The sequence below is a fragment of the Pezoporus wallicus genome, unplaced genomic scaffold (assembly GCF_028554395.1).
Source record: "Pezoporus wallicus isolate ANWC-B61680 ecotype Strahan unplaced genomic scaffold, APGP_CSIRO_Pwel_v1 contig_4264, whole genome shotgun sequence".
Classification (NCBI taxonomy): domain Eukaryota; kingdom Metazoa; phylum Chordata; class Aves; order Psittaciformes; family Psittacidae; genus Pezoporus; species Pezoporus wallicus.
This window is the reverse complement of record NW_026637102.1, coordinates 2,138,867-2,153,159: the sequence shown is the minus strand read 5'-3', so window position 1 is coordinate 2,153,159 and position 14,293 is coordinate 2,138,867. Positions and strand designations below refer to the sequence as shown.

General features: G+C 40.5%; 1 protein-coding gene across 2 annotated transcripts in view; it reads right to left on the bottom strand.

Moving 5' to 3' along the window:
* Window positions 1–10,101: 10,101 nt before the first annotated feature.
* IPMK (inositol polyphosphate multikinase) overlaps window positions 10,102–14,293 on the bottom strand; it is a 46,492-nt gene continuing 42,300 nt past the window's right edge. For both annotated transcript variants that reach the window (XM_057403373.1, XM_057403374.1), the window contains exons 5-6: window positions 14,179–14,260; window positions 10,102–13,123 (exon numbers count right to left, since the gene is read on the bottom strand). In XM_057403373.1, coding sequence (XP_057259356.1) covers window positions 12,489–13,123; window positions 14,179–14,260 — 717 coding nt within the window. In that variant the 3' untranslated portion in view covers window positions 10,102–12,488. The remainder of the gene's footprint in view (window positions 13,124–14,178; window positions 14,261–14,293) is intronic.

Below are 14,293 nucleotides of genomic sequence, written 5' to 3'. Positions count from 1 at the left end.
AACTGGTATTTCCTGTATGCACACCTTTATCTTCCAGAGGGTCTCTTTTTTAGTTGTGTCATTTTGCAGGGTAGCATAACCCTCACAAATTTTCATTTAAAAATACACATCTGTTACAGCCATGCAGCTGAGGGAATCATCGGCTGATGGCCTTAAACCCACGTTTTTCAAGAAAACACATCAACATTTGTCAGTAAGACATTGCAACAAGCCTGTGTAACAGCTTCCCTTGGGAAAGTGCTCCCAATTATTATCAGTAATTAATAATTAGTCCTAAGACTATTTACCACAACTCCGGTGATAAAAGGGCTCTGTTACTTCTCTGTGTCTTGTGAAATAATCCCATTAATGTATAAAATGGCTTCTCTAATATACATTTATGAAGCCAAGAGATACGCAGTAGTAAAACTGCCTTGGTAGGGTTTAATGTACTGTCTCCAGCATTTTATGGGGGCAGAGCTGCTGGCTTTATTGTTGGCAGTATCTCAGCTGCTACTGCCAAGGAAAATAGTTGTAGATCTCCAAGCACGGGAGAGAAATTCAGGGGGGGGTTCAGCACAGCCCCTCCCCCCATCCTGACCTGCCTCTGGCACATTCCATCTCTAGAATCGTGGGAGCTCTGCTCCTCTCACAATTGACAGCCCAAATTTTGCATTATTTAACCAAATCTCCACTTTAACCCAAATGCCATGCACGGGAATGACAGGTGGTGTCACTCCCTTCCCAGGTAGCTGGAACACTGATTTTGGAATACCTCACTTGGCAATTAAAGATATTGTACAGCTGAAACACAAATACACAGCATTTTCCAAAGGCTTCTAAAGTGTGCAGGGCCCAACTCATGCTGTCTGCATCAGAAAAAAATAATAGAAAGCAATCATCACCAACAGATGATCCCAGCGTGGGACAAAAATCAAGTCTGATCAGCCTTTGATGATGAATAATGCCTTAAAATTATTATTAATTAAAATAATTGCAGGTCAAAAGCTAAAAGCCCTGTGGGGGTGCCATGAATTTTGCAGGTCTTCATCCAGAACCATCCCAGGGTTTATCTTCCCATGCTGGTGTGATACTGATACCTCAAGAGCAGGGTCACAGAATGGCCGGAAAGTACAAGGGGACCTGGGAGGCTCCAGGGCCTCCCACTGTGACAGAGATCTGCAGCCACGGAAAATGCAGCAGATGCTATGTGCCAAAATCCGCCGTCATTCTCCATGTGTGAGAAAGCTGCATGGGATGTTTGTTCTGCTTAAGATGGATGGCGCTGCACAAACCAGAATTACTGTCACATGTTTTGGAAAAAAAGTGCCCATGGTGGAATTAAGCACTGTCTGTCGGTAGTGGGTTTAGCTTCTGCTGCAGGCAAAAATTAAAAACCCCTGAAGCAAAGAGTTTCATGAGGGTCACTAGAAACTCTAGAACCAGTTGAGTTGAGGGTCACGGTACCAAAATAGGACCAGAATTCAGGATACTCTCCACAAAGAGGATAGTCGTCAAGACGCACTGAAGAAATGCAACTAAAAGGACCAGCTCAGGCAGGAACGTTTCATGCAAAGCCGACTGTGGCCTATGGAGGCCATCAGTGGCACTTGAGAAGGTACCACCAAAACTAGGAGTGGGAACCCAGACCTGGCTGCCAGCACCCGGCGCAGCAGTTCACTAACCTGCATCCTCTGTTCACTCCCACCGTGATCACCCAGGGTCCCCATGGGGGAAACCCAAAGGCTCATTTCCCCTGGTCTGACACACTGCAATATTCTAATGGGAGGTAGGCAGAGATTAAATCAGCCGGATGTCCTAATGCCAAATGCCGCCATCCCTCCTGGGTACCTCCCTAAGCAGCACCTAGCATCACCCAGAGAAGCAGCTGGTGTAGAAGGGTGCTGCAGACCATTGTATCTACCGACAAACTCTCAGGATATTTATCAGTACTCTGTAATCAGGGGGCAGTGTGCAACTGGAAATGGCACTGAACTCTACTACGGGAGCCAAAGGGTCTTTTCTAAACATACTCCAAGAGGAAAGCTCCCACTGATGTCCCAGAGAAAAGCAGACCCAAACAGTCTTTGGACCCAAATAAAATGCAACAGCTTGGTATTTTCTGTACCAGACGTTAGAGCTACTTAAAAGCAGAAATCTAACTCATTTTTCCATTTTATCAAGTCACATGGAATACAGGCAGTAGCCCCCATAGGGAGAGACATCACTGAGATTTAAGGATAACATCAATGAGGTTACAGGAGCTCTTCTGCAATTCTCAGGCTCTATTTTAGTGTGAATAAATCAATGATTTCTATTACTAGCCCACTACACTGGTATGCTTCACAACAGCAAACTCCTTTTTTTTTTAACTTCTTTTATTTCAATGCACTTTTCTTGAGGGAAAAACTCCCAGTTCCCTGCAAATGCATTCCTCCTCTTCAGCCTGGTTCTCTCCCCCACTCCTTTCTTTAATTGGCTGTCTATTCTGTTTTATTTCTGTACCCTGGGAGCTACTTTCATTTCGACAAAGCTAACATAATTGAGGACTAAAAGTGGCACCTTCCTTTCCTGCTGGCAAAAAAGTTTTGCATTATAAAGACCTTCTGATTCACTTCTCAGACTTCCCACTCCAGCTGTCCCACTGAGTGCTCCTGGCTGTCGTGCTGACTGCTTCAACAAGCAGCATGGCTGCTTTTGTTTTGGCAAGTACCAGGTGAGATAGAAGCTTTGAAAATGAAAAAAGGGTCAATAAAGAAGCGTAAATCAAGGGAGTACTCAGGACTTCTGTGTCTTTGCTATTTTCCTAGAGGCACACCAGCTTTTGCAGATCAAGCAGTTCTCCATTTGCTTCTCCAGACAGAGGTTTAATAGTGTTAAAACACTAGTGCTTCTAGTCTTGTTCAGGTGGATGTGAAAACTGAGCTGTGACAGAGCATAGGTGGGTATCAGCATCTTCCCTAAGTCACCACCGTGGTGAGGGAGAGACCTGGAGCTAACCCTTGCTCCAAAAGCTGGGGTACCAATGTTGAAAACGGACCTGAAAAGCCACCAAGCAGGGTAAGAAGTCGTCGATTCAAGCTGATTAAGGGCCAACATGTGGTTAGAGTCAGTGGGCTGAGTTCTGTAAATGCTCTGACCAAGGAGGGATGCAGGGGAAGCGCAGCACTGTTTTCTTCCACTCTTCCACTCTTTTCCTTTTTTTACAATCACCATTCCCTCATACAGTTAATTTGAAAAAAGCCACTGACCCAAAAGTTGCCAGCCCTGGAAAGGAGCATATTTTACATTCTTCTTCTGTGGCTGCGTGAAGGTCTAACACAAACAAGGGCTTACATTACTCTCAGCTATGAGTAAGCAAATGTTGAACTCAGGTCAAACTTGGAAACTGCCATTAGCACTATAATTATTGATGTCAGATCCAGTCTTTCAGAGGGAGCTCAATATAGGCTGCTGAAAACCTTCAGGTTGTTTCAGAAGCATCTCCTGCAAACCCGTGTGAGCTGCTGGGCTTTAATTAGACCAAAAAATCCAGTTATATGCATTTTGATTAGCTTTAAGGATAACTGTATTTTAATGATAAGGATGTGTCTTGGGCCATGATTTTAGTTTAATTTGTTTAATAACACAAAGGAAAGAGAAGCGCTTATGCAAACCATCCTGCTTTCAACTCTCTTTATAATGCAGTACATTTTTCTAACTTGCAATGATAATTACAAACTCATAAACACACATCTGTTGACCCTGACAGATTGGAACTGTTGCTTTGATGCCCAGATTGCTCTCTTTCCATTTTATTGCTTCCTTTTTCCTCATACAGACCACAAGAACAGTTTAACTGATACAAGCAGTTATATCTCTTAGTTAATCTTAAAACTATGGATTTAATACTCAAGTTTAGTATATTTAATAGAGAAGAAGGAAGACAGGCTGAAGCCATGCTGTCTATTCACAAGAACATTATTTTTCTTTACAAACAAGGTTGCACACCACAGTTGTAATAATTATTAGCTATGACTATGGCTACGACTATAGCTTAATGGGTTACTCTGGACTTTTGCTGCATACTAAGGTGACTAGTGTACTGCTGGAAGAGGGCTCTGAGAGTCACCACAGCTGCCTACGACCCAGAGCACCACATAGGTTAAAATCTTTTCTTTTCTTTTCTTTTCCCCAGATGGACTTTAGCAGAAACCAAAAGAAGAACTTGGAATGAAACCTGGAAAGAAGATAAGGAGTCCCCAGACTCAGCAAAGGAGAAAGGAGAAAGATACTCTGACTGCTGGAGCAGAGACAGGGCCTGGGTGACCTGAACATCATCCCCAGCTAAATGAGACCGCAGTGACTTTAAATAAGACCTAACAAAGGCCGGGTGATTCTGCACGTAGCACAGCTTTCCATCAATATTTTGAAAACCAGACAGAGTTTTCAAGCTATAAGAGTACTATTGCTTTTATGGAATTACACAGTAGCATAACACTGGTTTTTGTTTGGATCGAACAGAGGTCCAATACAAAGTCCAATGGTTTTTGATTGCTACTGGACATGATGGTTTTCAGGAATTACCTCTCCCACCCACAAACTTACATGACCAGGTATTGGAGAAGCCTGAGGGCATATCCTAGAAAAGGCATTACTCCAGTTCCAGATTCATTGTATTTGAGAACAAAAGGTTTATGTTGACCAAAGTGTACCAAGTCAGTATTTTCTTCATAGCTTGTTCCTGGTTTATTTCTGGCTTTTCTTTTAAAAAGTAATTTTGCAAAATTGGTACTTGGGCACAGTATCTGTTTGATAGCTTCCCATCTGCTTGCCCAATTTATATCCACTGAATTTGCTAACAAAATCAAGTTTTTATTGCTAGCCACATCGCAAAGCTTATATAGCTGTGGGAAAATGGGCTGCACTCAATTTCTCCTTATGTTCCATCAACCAATGTGTGTGCTGACGCCATTTCTTTACTGCCAGCAGTGGGCGCATGCAGCGCAGCAGGCTATAGGTTGCCCTTCAGATGTACTGCACGATACATAGGTAGATTTCTTTGCACTGCTGAGGGTCAAAGTAAGCGTAGAGATGACCACAGGAAAACGTGGACTGGCTGCAGATATCTTACAATTCATAATCTAGATAACATTTATCCACAAATCTTATGATGACTTAATCCACAAACTACAGTTTAAGTTACACTTAGTGGAAATCTGTGTTTTGGGATGGCAAGAAAGATGAAAAGTAAAAGCAAAGATAGCAGAGTGGCAACAGGAGATGAAGAGAAATGCCTGATATTAAAGATACACTTCTTTAATGGAACTCTAGCAATCTCATTCCGCTTCCACAGCCAGAATCTTTCACCACTTCTACTACGCCCAGAAGAGGCACATTTTTCCCCCCAAATGAGCCAAATCAAGGAAGTCAGGACAGCAGAAAATTAGTAATTTATGTGTCAGATTGGTTTCCAGTGAAACCCACTCACTGCAGAAAGCCTTGACTGAGCTGGAGAGGGCACAGGAACAGATTGCCTAGGGCGAGACGAGAGCAAGACCGTAACATGTAGCATCTGTCAGCCATTAGTCACGCTTTGCGCAACAGAGAGGCAAGGGAAATAAACCCGATAGCTGCGCTAGCAAAGACTCCTGAGTAGGTCTTTAGGGCAAGTGGGTTAAGTCTTCACACAGGGCTGTATCCCAATACATCCATCCGGGATGGCATTTCCAGGGGTGGGGATTTCCATGCAGCTCCCCTCTGCACCTCCCTAAATGTAATTTTCTTTGTCCCAGTCAGTTTTCAGCCATGTCAGCTCCCTGACATGTTCCAGTGTGCAGCCCTTCAACCACTCAGGTCAGCCCAAGAAAGGAGACAGCAGAGAGACAGAGTAACCCCACGTGGGCGATACACTACTGACAAGTGGGTTAAGGAGGAAATGAAGGAGCATGGCTCTCCCTTGACTTTAGAACAACAAGGAAATGGGTTTTCTTTAGGGGATTCTCCCATGCATAGCCACCATTCAGATTTTTTTTAATTTAAAAGCCAATAAAAACTAGATCCTCACAAACCTATGCTTCCTGCCACAGCTCGTCTTACCCCTTTCCAGTGATTTCCTCAATTCTGGAGCAGGAAGGCTGTGCAGACCCACAGGACAATACTAAGACTACCAGACACATTTAGAAAGCTTTTAGTGTACAAGACAACACACTTTCAAAACAAAACACACGCACACACCCTTCCCAAAACCAAACAGATCTACAGTGAAACTGGAGGGCTGTGCCTGCAGGCTTCCAGATTAGGGAACTGATTGCAAATGCAAAAGGCCTTGTAATCAACAACACACACAGACTCCCATGGACCTGTTAAAGTGCTTTCCAGAATGATTTTAAAGGATTGCGGAAATTACAAATACAGATGTCCTGCATAAACAATTTAATTCATTTAGTTGAAGGTAGGGTGTAAAACAAGACCGCTAAGCTCTATATTCCAAAATAACTGCAGGGACTGTCCCTTAGTTGAAAGCTTCTATTAATTGGTACCAACTGCTCCAATATAATTACAGCCATGATGCCCATCAGTTGATTAATTTAATTTAGTTTGCACATCTGCAAAGCAGTAACTTACTGACTTAACATAGGCAGTAAATTCTTTCATACACAGCTTGGGGTATGTCCTGAGAACACCTCACAGTAGCCCACTTCACACCCCAGAACACCAAAGGAATGTGTAGCTTTTCCACACTTTCATCTCTGACTTCCTTTTACTATCCAACTACTCACTACTTGCTGAAACAGCAAGGAGAAAAATCGAGTCAGTTTTGAGACCCTTAAGCTGTGACTTTCATAGCTTTCAATCAAATATTAAAGGTAACCTTGAGGTTCAGCATTTCTGGAGTAAAGTAGCCGTTTCCTAGTTGCTTATCAAGGCCTGAACTGTCCTGAAGTTACGAAAATCTTTATTGTTGTTGTGTCTCGATTATAGGGATAACTTTGTCTTTTCCAATCCTCTTCCCATTCAGAGAAGCACTTCCTAGTAGGTAAAGTTTTCAGAAAAAGACTGATGGACTGCTATGGACATCAAATGCAGCACTGACCAACAGTTCGCATGAATGCAGCGAATCAAGGACTTTTGATCAAAAACCAAATCCTTTGTTTTTAAACAAAGAATGTTTGGCATTTTTTGTATTTAAACAAAGAGTGTTTGGTATGCTGATGTTTGGTATTCTTCTTGTGTGTGCATTTGGATTATTCCCCCCACCCCCCATTTTATAGAGGTGACTCTTGTATACCAAGGCAGGCATTCCTAGCAAACACTGGCAATAGATGCCCTGACAAAAATATGGCAGCAAAGCAGAACTGGTAAATCTTATGTAAATACCCATTTTAGAGAGCACAGAAAAGAGGAGAAAAAAGGATTCATCAGTACAGGTACAGCCAAGAAAACACTTTCTCAACAATCATCCTGTATTAAAAAGAAACCAATTATACTTGCAAGTCACTTGCAGAAAATTTTAATAATTTGCCAAATATACAGCTATTAGAATTACCCTAAATATCACTTATAATTAAGTTACAAAAGTTGGTAGATAGCATAGTACAATGGTCTATAAAATAAACACATGTAAAATTAAGAATACCCCCTGCAGTCCAGTAACGGCAAAGAACAGCAAATGAAATTACAGACACATCCAAATCACAGGAGATTGAGCGACGGCTTTAGACACTGGAATCAAAGAGCTGAGACCAGACTAGACACATTCACCCATCAAACATCATTAACGTCAAATTTTTGAGAACAATTAACACCACCACATCAGCTGCAATTTCACATGCTTTCTTTACCTTCCAGTATAGTTCCCAGAGTATTAAAGTGCCTCTGTGCACTCTAGTTCCATTTATAGTCGGGTGCAACACACATCACATTTGGACGTTACTTCATAGGTCACTTTTTAAAAAAATAGCTATTTTAACCAATGTACACGATTCAAACTTGGGTGGTTTTAAAGTACCTTTGTTCTATTTGCTGTTGAACATCATGTAACACGGGGCCCATCTCCACAAAACAAGAGCACAGCAACAGTTGTTTTTTGAAGCGTATTTTCTGCTGTACAACCCTTAGCTTTCTCATTTCTTCCCCTTTCAGACACTGCTCAAATAGTTATATTTGTCCTTCAGATGACAGTCTTCTCTGCAGGTTTCATTTAGATTGCTATGATGATAGAAAAGGGGCAGTATTGGCCTGTGGCTATGGAGGTGAATCTGCTCCCAGCTAACACCCTGCCATGATCTGCTGTACCTCAATGAACGTGCCCAGTGTATTCTCCCAGCCAGATACTGTAAGACTTGCAGCCTTTGGGTCTGACCTGTGGCTGTTACCCACACTGTAGACGTGACCAGATGTCCTGCTCAGGACTCTGTATGAACTTTCACCACTTCCCACTATGCTACCTGCTTAAACACAACCCTCACTATTAATTGCAGAAAGACAAGGAAAACTTCACACAGTTTGGCTGTCACTCACCTTGCCCCCAAAATGCTCTTTTCAAAACACAAAGAGGTTTCATAAAGCCTACAATCCAGTCTCCCATCCAAGCACACTCTCCACTAACATTCCATTCCAACTCTTTCATGAGAAAGAGTACAAAAGGGAAACTGCATTTCCCACAGTATTTGAGGCATTTTGATGGTGTTTTTCAATACCTTAAGAGCAGTTATGGGGCATGAGATTTTAGGAAATAAAAAATTTACTTTTACGTCATTCCACACAGAAGGTTCCTAGTGGCAAGGGACGACAAAGGCACTCAGGAGGACAGCTTACTTGGAGGGGAAAAAAAGGGAGGATGGACAACTGATCATAACTTTAAATAGTAGATGTGGATGGGAGTTTCTATCCTTCCTATACTTGACAGTACAGTAAAATGATTTTAAGCTCAGGCTGTGAACACCTCCACCTGACATGGCCAGCGCAGGTGATGCCGCCCTCCCTTCGTTGCTTTTACCTGTGAAAAGGCCCTTTTAAAATACTACATAATCCAGACTGGGCTCTGCAGGAGCTCTCTGCAGGTGAGAAAGTTTTATTGGGTCTCTAGGTGTATAATACACTAACATTACTTTAAGTATCATGTACACCAAAGTATCTCAAGAATATATACACTCTGTTAAACAAACTGAAGGGGATTAATGATTTCCTGATGTACAGAGTGCTTCTAAAGTTCTCCATTGAACTGTAGGGTTATGGAAAAGAATGGTCTGACTATGCATTACAGCTGAGAAAAATAGAAAAACAGTACAAGTTTCATGTGAATCACATACAAATAAAGTCTCCAGTTCATAAAATTATTTGATTAAAATACTTTAAATGTTTCATAAGGGTACAATAATTTCCAATGTAACCTATGCAACAAATTCCACCCATATCCAAAAATACCATATATGTAAATGCTTTTTTATAAAACTTTATATAATTCAAGCTCTCATTAGGCAAGCCTATACACAATTCTCACAATCATCTAGGTAGAAAGTCTTCAGAGAAGTATACTCTCAGAGAGTAAAGGAATAACAATACTTCCATGAATCTTGCCTTTTGACAATCGATTCTGCTAAATCAAAAACTCTTATTGCTTAAAATCAGACAGGCTTCATCAACGACATCAGCACTCAGATATACCACACCCAGGCTGGGGAAGAGACCTGCTTTCAGCTTTACGGGACAGAAATACCTGTAAGTCTTGTTACTATTTCTGTAAAGATTTGCACTACATAGTCACCTGTCCTGTACGCTCCATACAGGACAAAAGACGCATCACTGGAGGGAGACTGATGACAATGCATATGTTTAGTGCCTCCCTCTTCATCTTCTTACTAATTCTCTAATCTGTTTAATAATTTCTATGAATACATCTCCAACTATAACTGAAGACAATCTGCCCAAAGACACTAGAAACACCAAGTCTAAAATGTGCAAGAACAATGTGAATGTAACACCTTTGCAGGCTTAAATTCACAGCTGGCACTATGCCAGAACACCTCTAGAGCAAACTTTATTTACACAATTTCCAATTAAAAATACTGTTATCTCTCAAACTACATTTTAAATTAACAGAAATACATCCATAATAACTACTGGTAAAAAAAAAAAAAAGATAAAATTATTTTATTTTTTTTTATTCAAAATATTCTGACAGTTTAACAATATTCCAGGTGCATTACAAACACTGCCAAAGTCAACACAACAATCAATACTTAAAGAGCATTCAAACACTGAAGACATATCTTAAAGCAGAGACAGGAGAATGCGCTTATATTAAGAGCATACAGATCATTTTCCAATGACTGAATTCATTGAGGCAGATGTCTGGTTTCTCCAGCACAAAATGGATTAAAATCCAGAAGAGATGAATTACAGAGGACAAAGATTCAGATGTATAAATGTTTTCCCCTGTATTTTCTATAAAACATTGTAACTTTATCACACAAGGCCACTACCAGCTTAGACTATTCTAGTGTTGACCATTTACAGGATAGAACAACAAAATCTTGACAGAGAAACCAGCATCAAAGCAAACAAAACCACAAACTCTTTCCAGAATATGGCTTAAATTAGGTCATGGAGAGTAGGGAATATATTGTAACTATGTGGTGCAATGGAAATACCAGGTAGAAAAACATACTTTCTCTTACTGGTATTTTCTCCTCACCCTTGATTTGCATAAAACTTTCAACAAAATGACACTGCCCCTCCTGCAACCATCTTTTCTCATGCTTCAAAAACATGTTCCTGACAAGACCAGTTTCATTCTTGAATGTATTGGCTGATATTAGCTCCAAAGTCTAAACCACGCAGTTCTACACATAACACACCACTGCTTCCAACCAATCCAAGTTCTCAAATAGAGCTAGAATTTCAGCTTTATTTAAAACAGTGTACTTGCTTGAAAAAGTATTTCTCTCTTTCTGATACAGAAAACAGATGTCAAATCAAGAACTTGCTAAGACGTGTACACAAATGTGTGCACAGTGCAGAACATCATTAAGAGAGAGCAGCAAGGCCACAGTGTCACCTTAAGTCCACATATGAAAGATGTAAATTTCCAATGATAAAGTCCATTCTAAGAAGTTTCACTTCTGGGACTTGCTTAAAGCATTACAGTCTTGCTGTATGGATGGCAAGACTCCTTCATCCCAACTTTTTGTATAGCTGACTATACACACCTGGTAGCCACATACACAGCATACAGAAAAGGGACACCAAAAATGCTTTGGATACATCATCCTGATTTCAAACATCCTGTATGAAAGCTTGATTTTTTCTGGTGGAAAAGAAGGAAGTGGGACAGCTTTCAAATTACACAGCTTACCTGTGTGTCATTAAAAACTAATAATAAATAAATAAAAGAGCTGGCTTCCTTAGCCCAGGGTAAGAGAGCCACAACTCCACTGCAAACACAGAGGTACATCTGCTTTCTCCAAGGCCAAACTGCATCTTTGCAGTAAACGGTCCTTCACCTGTATTGCTCCACATTTCCAGTCAGGGCTCTCCAGCAGTGGAAAGGTGAAACACTTGTTGCAAAAAGTGCAAGCAATAAAGGGCTAGAGGAAATCTCTGTATGCTTACTCAAGACACTTTGTTTCCCCATTCAATTAGTTTGCTTTTAAAACTAATGTGTTTGGAGAAGGGCCATCTGAACAAAGGAGTGAGGCATTTTTTCTTAGTCACAACATAAGAGATTGACTTAACCTCCTAAATCAAATTAGTTGCTGGAACATCTCCCGTTCACCTTCTTTCACTCTTTCTTAGGAACAAACAATTTCTCTAGCAGTTGTGCAGTTTAAGCCTGTTAGGATATTTTACTCCAGCATTTTCTTAGCACCTCTACACAAATTACGTTGTAGCTTGTCTGTGGTGAACATCCATTACAGACAACCACCAAGAGGGGAAGTGCCCACAGCAGGGTTGAAAGAACAGCAATACTGTCCAGTGACATTGAAAAGCACTTCTTGATACACTGGCTTCCAGGTTAGACTACTGACTCAACGGGATTGCTCTCAAAGCGGGGTTAACTCCAGTTATTCAAACACAGTAAACACAAGAGAGCAGTATTGAGGACATCAATCCTGCACATTAGTTTTCAGTCCATTTTCTAAAAACCTGTTTGTTAATGGAGGTACGGCTCAGTGTCAAGGCTAAGTGGGCAAATGTTATCTATGCTAAAGTCATAAGGAGAACTATCATAACCCTTGCTTATTGTACAGCTGTACTCCTTGGATTTAAACCAACCATACATATTTCATTCTAATTTACCTATCCTGCTTAATCTTAAGTATCTTCATCCTTTCACACTCCCTAATTAACTATCAATTATTTTCCTGAGTGAGATTATAAAAAGTTAAACCCTTCTACCAAAAGTACAAAGACAAATAAAATATAGAACAATAGAAACCCAGTTATACAGCATTACAAGTGCAGAAATTCTTCATGTTGTTACTCTTCTTTATCATTGGCCCCCAGTAAAAAACATAGCAAAGAATTTAGTTATCCAAAATATTTTGAAGTACTGTGATTAAATTCTTCAGACCATAAATGTAGCCCTCATCCTTTGTGTTGCTAGGGAACACATGAGCAAAATCTATCATTCGGACTTCTACATTTGCACTTTCCTTGATGTCAGCTGGCATGTGACAGAAAACTTTTTCCAGTTGGGGTATAACATTTCCGTTCAGATGCTCCTGCGCAATGCACGTGCTGCTTTTCCACACATTGTCTTGCTCCAAGTTTTCAACTTTTAGTGAGAGTTGACTGTGATGCCTTTTTGAGTATGCCTTTTTGTGAAGTGCATAAAATTTGGACAAGCCTTTACCTACAGAAGCCTCAATTTTTCCATTCTCTGTAGAATTTATTACGTGAATATTATTATTATACTCCAGTACATCTCCACCTGATAACAGTCCTTTGGGTACTCCTCCCTTCTCTGCCAAGGTGACATCACCCAATCGCATGGTTGGTGGCTGACAGGAACCTTCATAAACAAACAGCAATGAGCTTGCATAAAAGTTAAGTTGCTTCTGGCCTTCAAACCACTCCAGAATTTTTTCAACTTTCTGAATGCTGGCAGCAATCACATCTTTTCTCAAGCAGTACCCACTGTGGAAAAACTTTGAGATGCCTGCAAAAAAAATAGACACATTTTGGGATTATTTTCACCTCCGAAAAGAAAACAGACTTATTTCTTTTGGGATGAGAATAGGTCTTGATGAGAAAAAACAGCACTCACATAATAACTGACTGAAAAGAAACTATCTACATCAGAAGTGAACCGCGGAACTCTGATATCTTCAGTTACCACACCTGTGTAAGGCCTGCTGTGTAATACTACAGATTGGGTTTGGATTGTAAGTAAACTAACTTATCAATGTATAAATCAGTAGACAAACATGGTTCCTGCTCCCCAAGTCATTTCAGCAAATATCTGGCTGGGCAAGTTTTGGCCAGGGATCTGTTGAACTCTTCAGGGACAAACAAGCTCAAGCAGCTCTTTGTCATGAGAGACAGTGCCGAGAAGTTAGTGCCAGCTTTGGAGAGGAGTGTGTCCTTCTGTCCCTTAGTGGGGGACAGATGAATAGATGTCAATCAATAACTACTTTGAAATCGTTACCACCAAAGAGCCATAATGGCAGCATTTTTATTTATTGTTACTTTAGAGCAACGCATGGATTGACTTCAATCAAGAAGGTCCCTTAAATCAAAAGACACCTTTATAGTAGCTTTCTAATTTAACAGACAGGCCATCTTCACAGAAGACAACTAGAGATAAAAATATACATATTATAAAAACATTAAATACTTCTAAAGGATTTCTATTTCATTACAGTTTCAAGGCTGCAAAGAAATTTATTTCTACCACCATCACCCCCTCTGTAGTAGTAAAAGACTGTACTCTACAAAAGTAGTACTACTTTAGTAGACTGCTACTAAAGAGTAGTAGTGATGAGGACATTCCTATAGTTTACACCACTGTTACAGCCAATTAGAAACAATTTAGGATCAACAGGTAGTTCACATGATACAGGAAATAGCCAAACACCCACCAGGCAAGAGGAAGGAAAAAAAGGATTTTTAAAATGGCAATACACGGACTACTTTTACCATACAGTTCTATAAATAAGTAAATAAATGAAAATTATCCAAGAGCACTAAATTCTGACACACAAACTCCCTTACCATCCTTTACTGTTTCCTTTGTCAAGCTCCTTCCATAGTGCTGGTTTTGCATCTCATAGCTGTCAGAAGAGACATGGTAAACCTGCAAGAAAAAAGGAGGAAACTCTGTACTTAT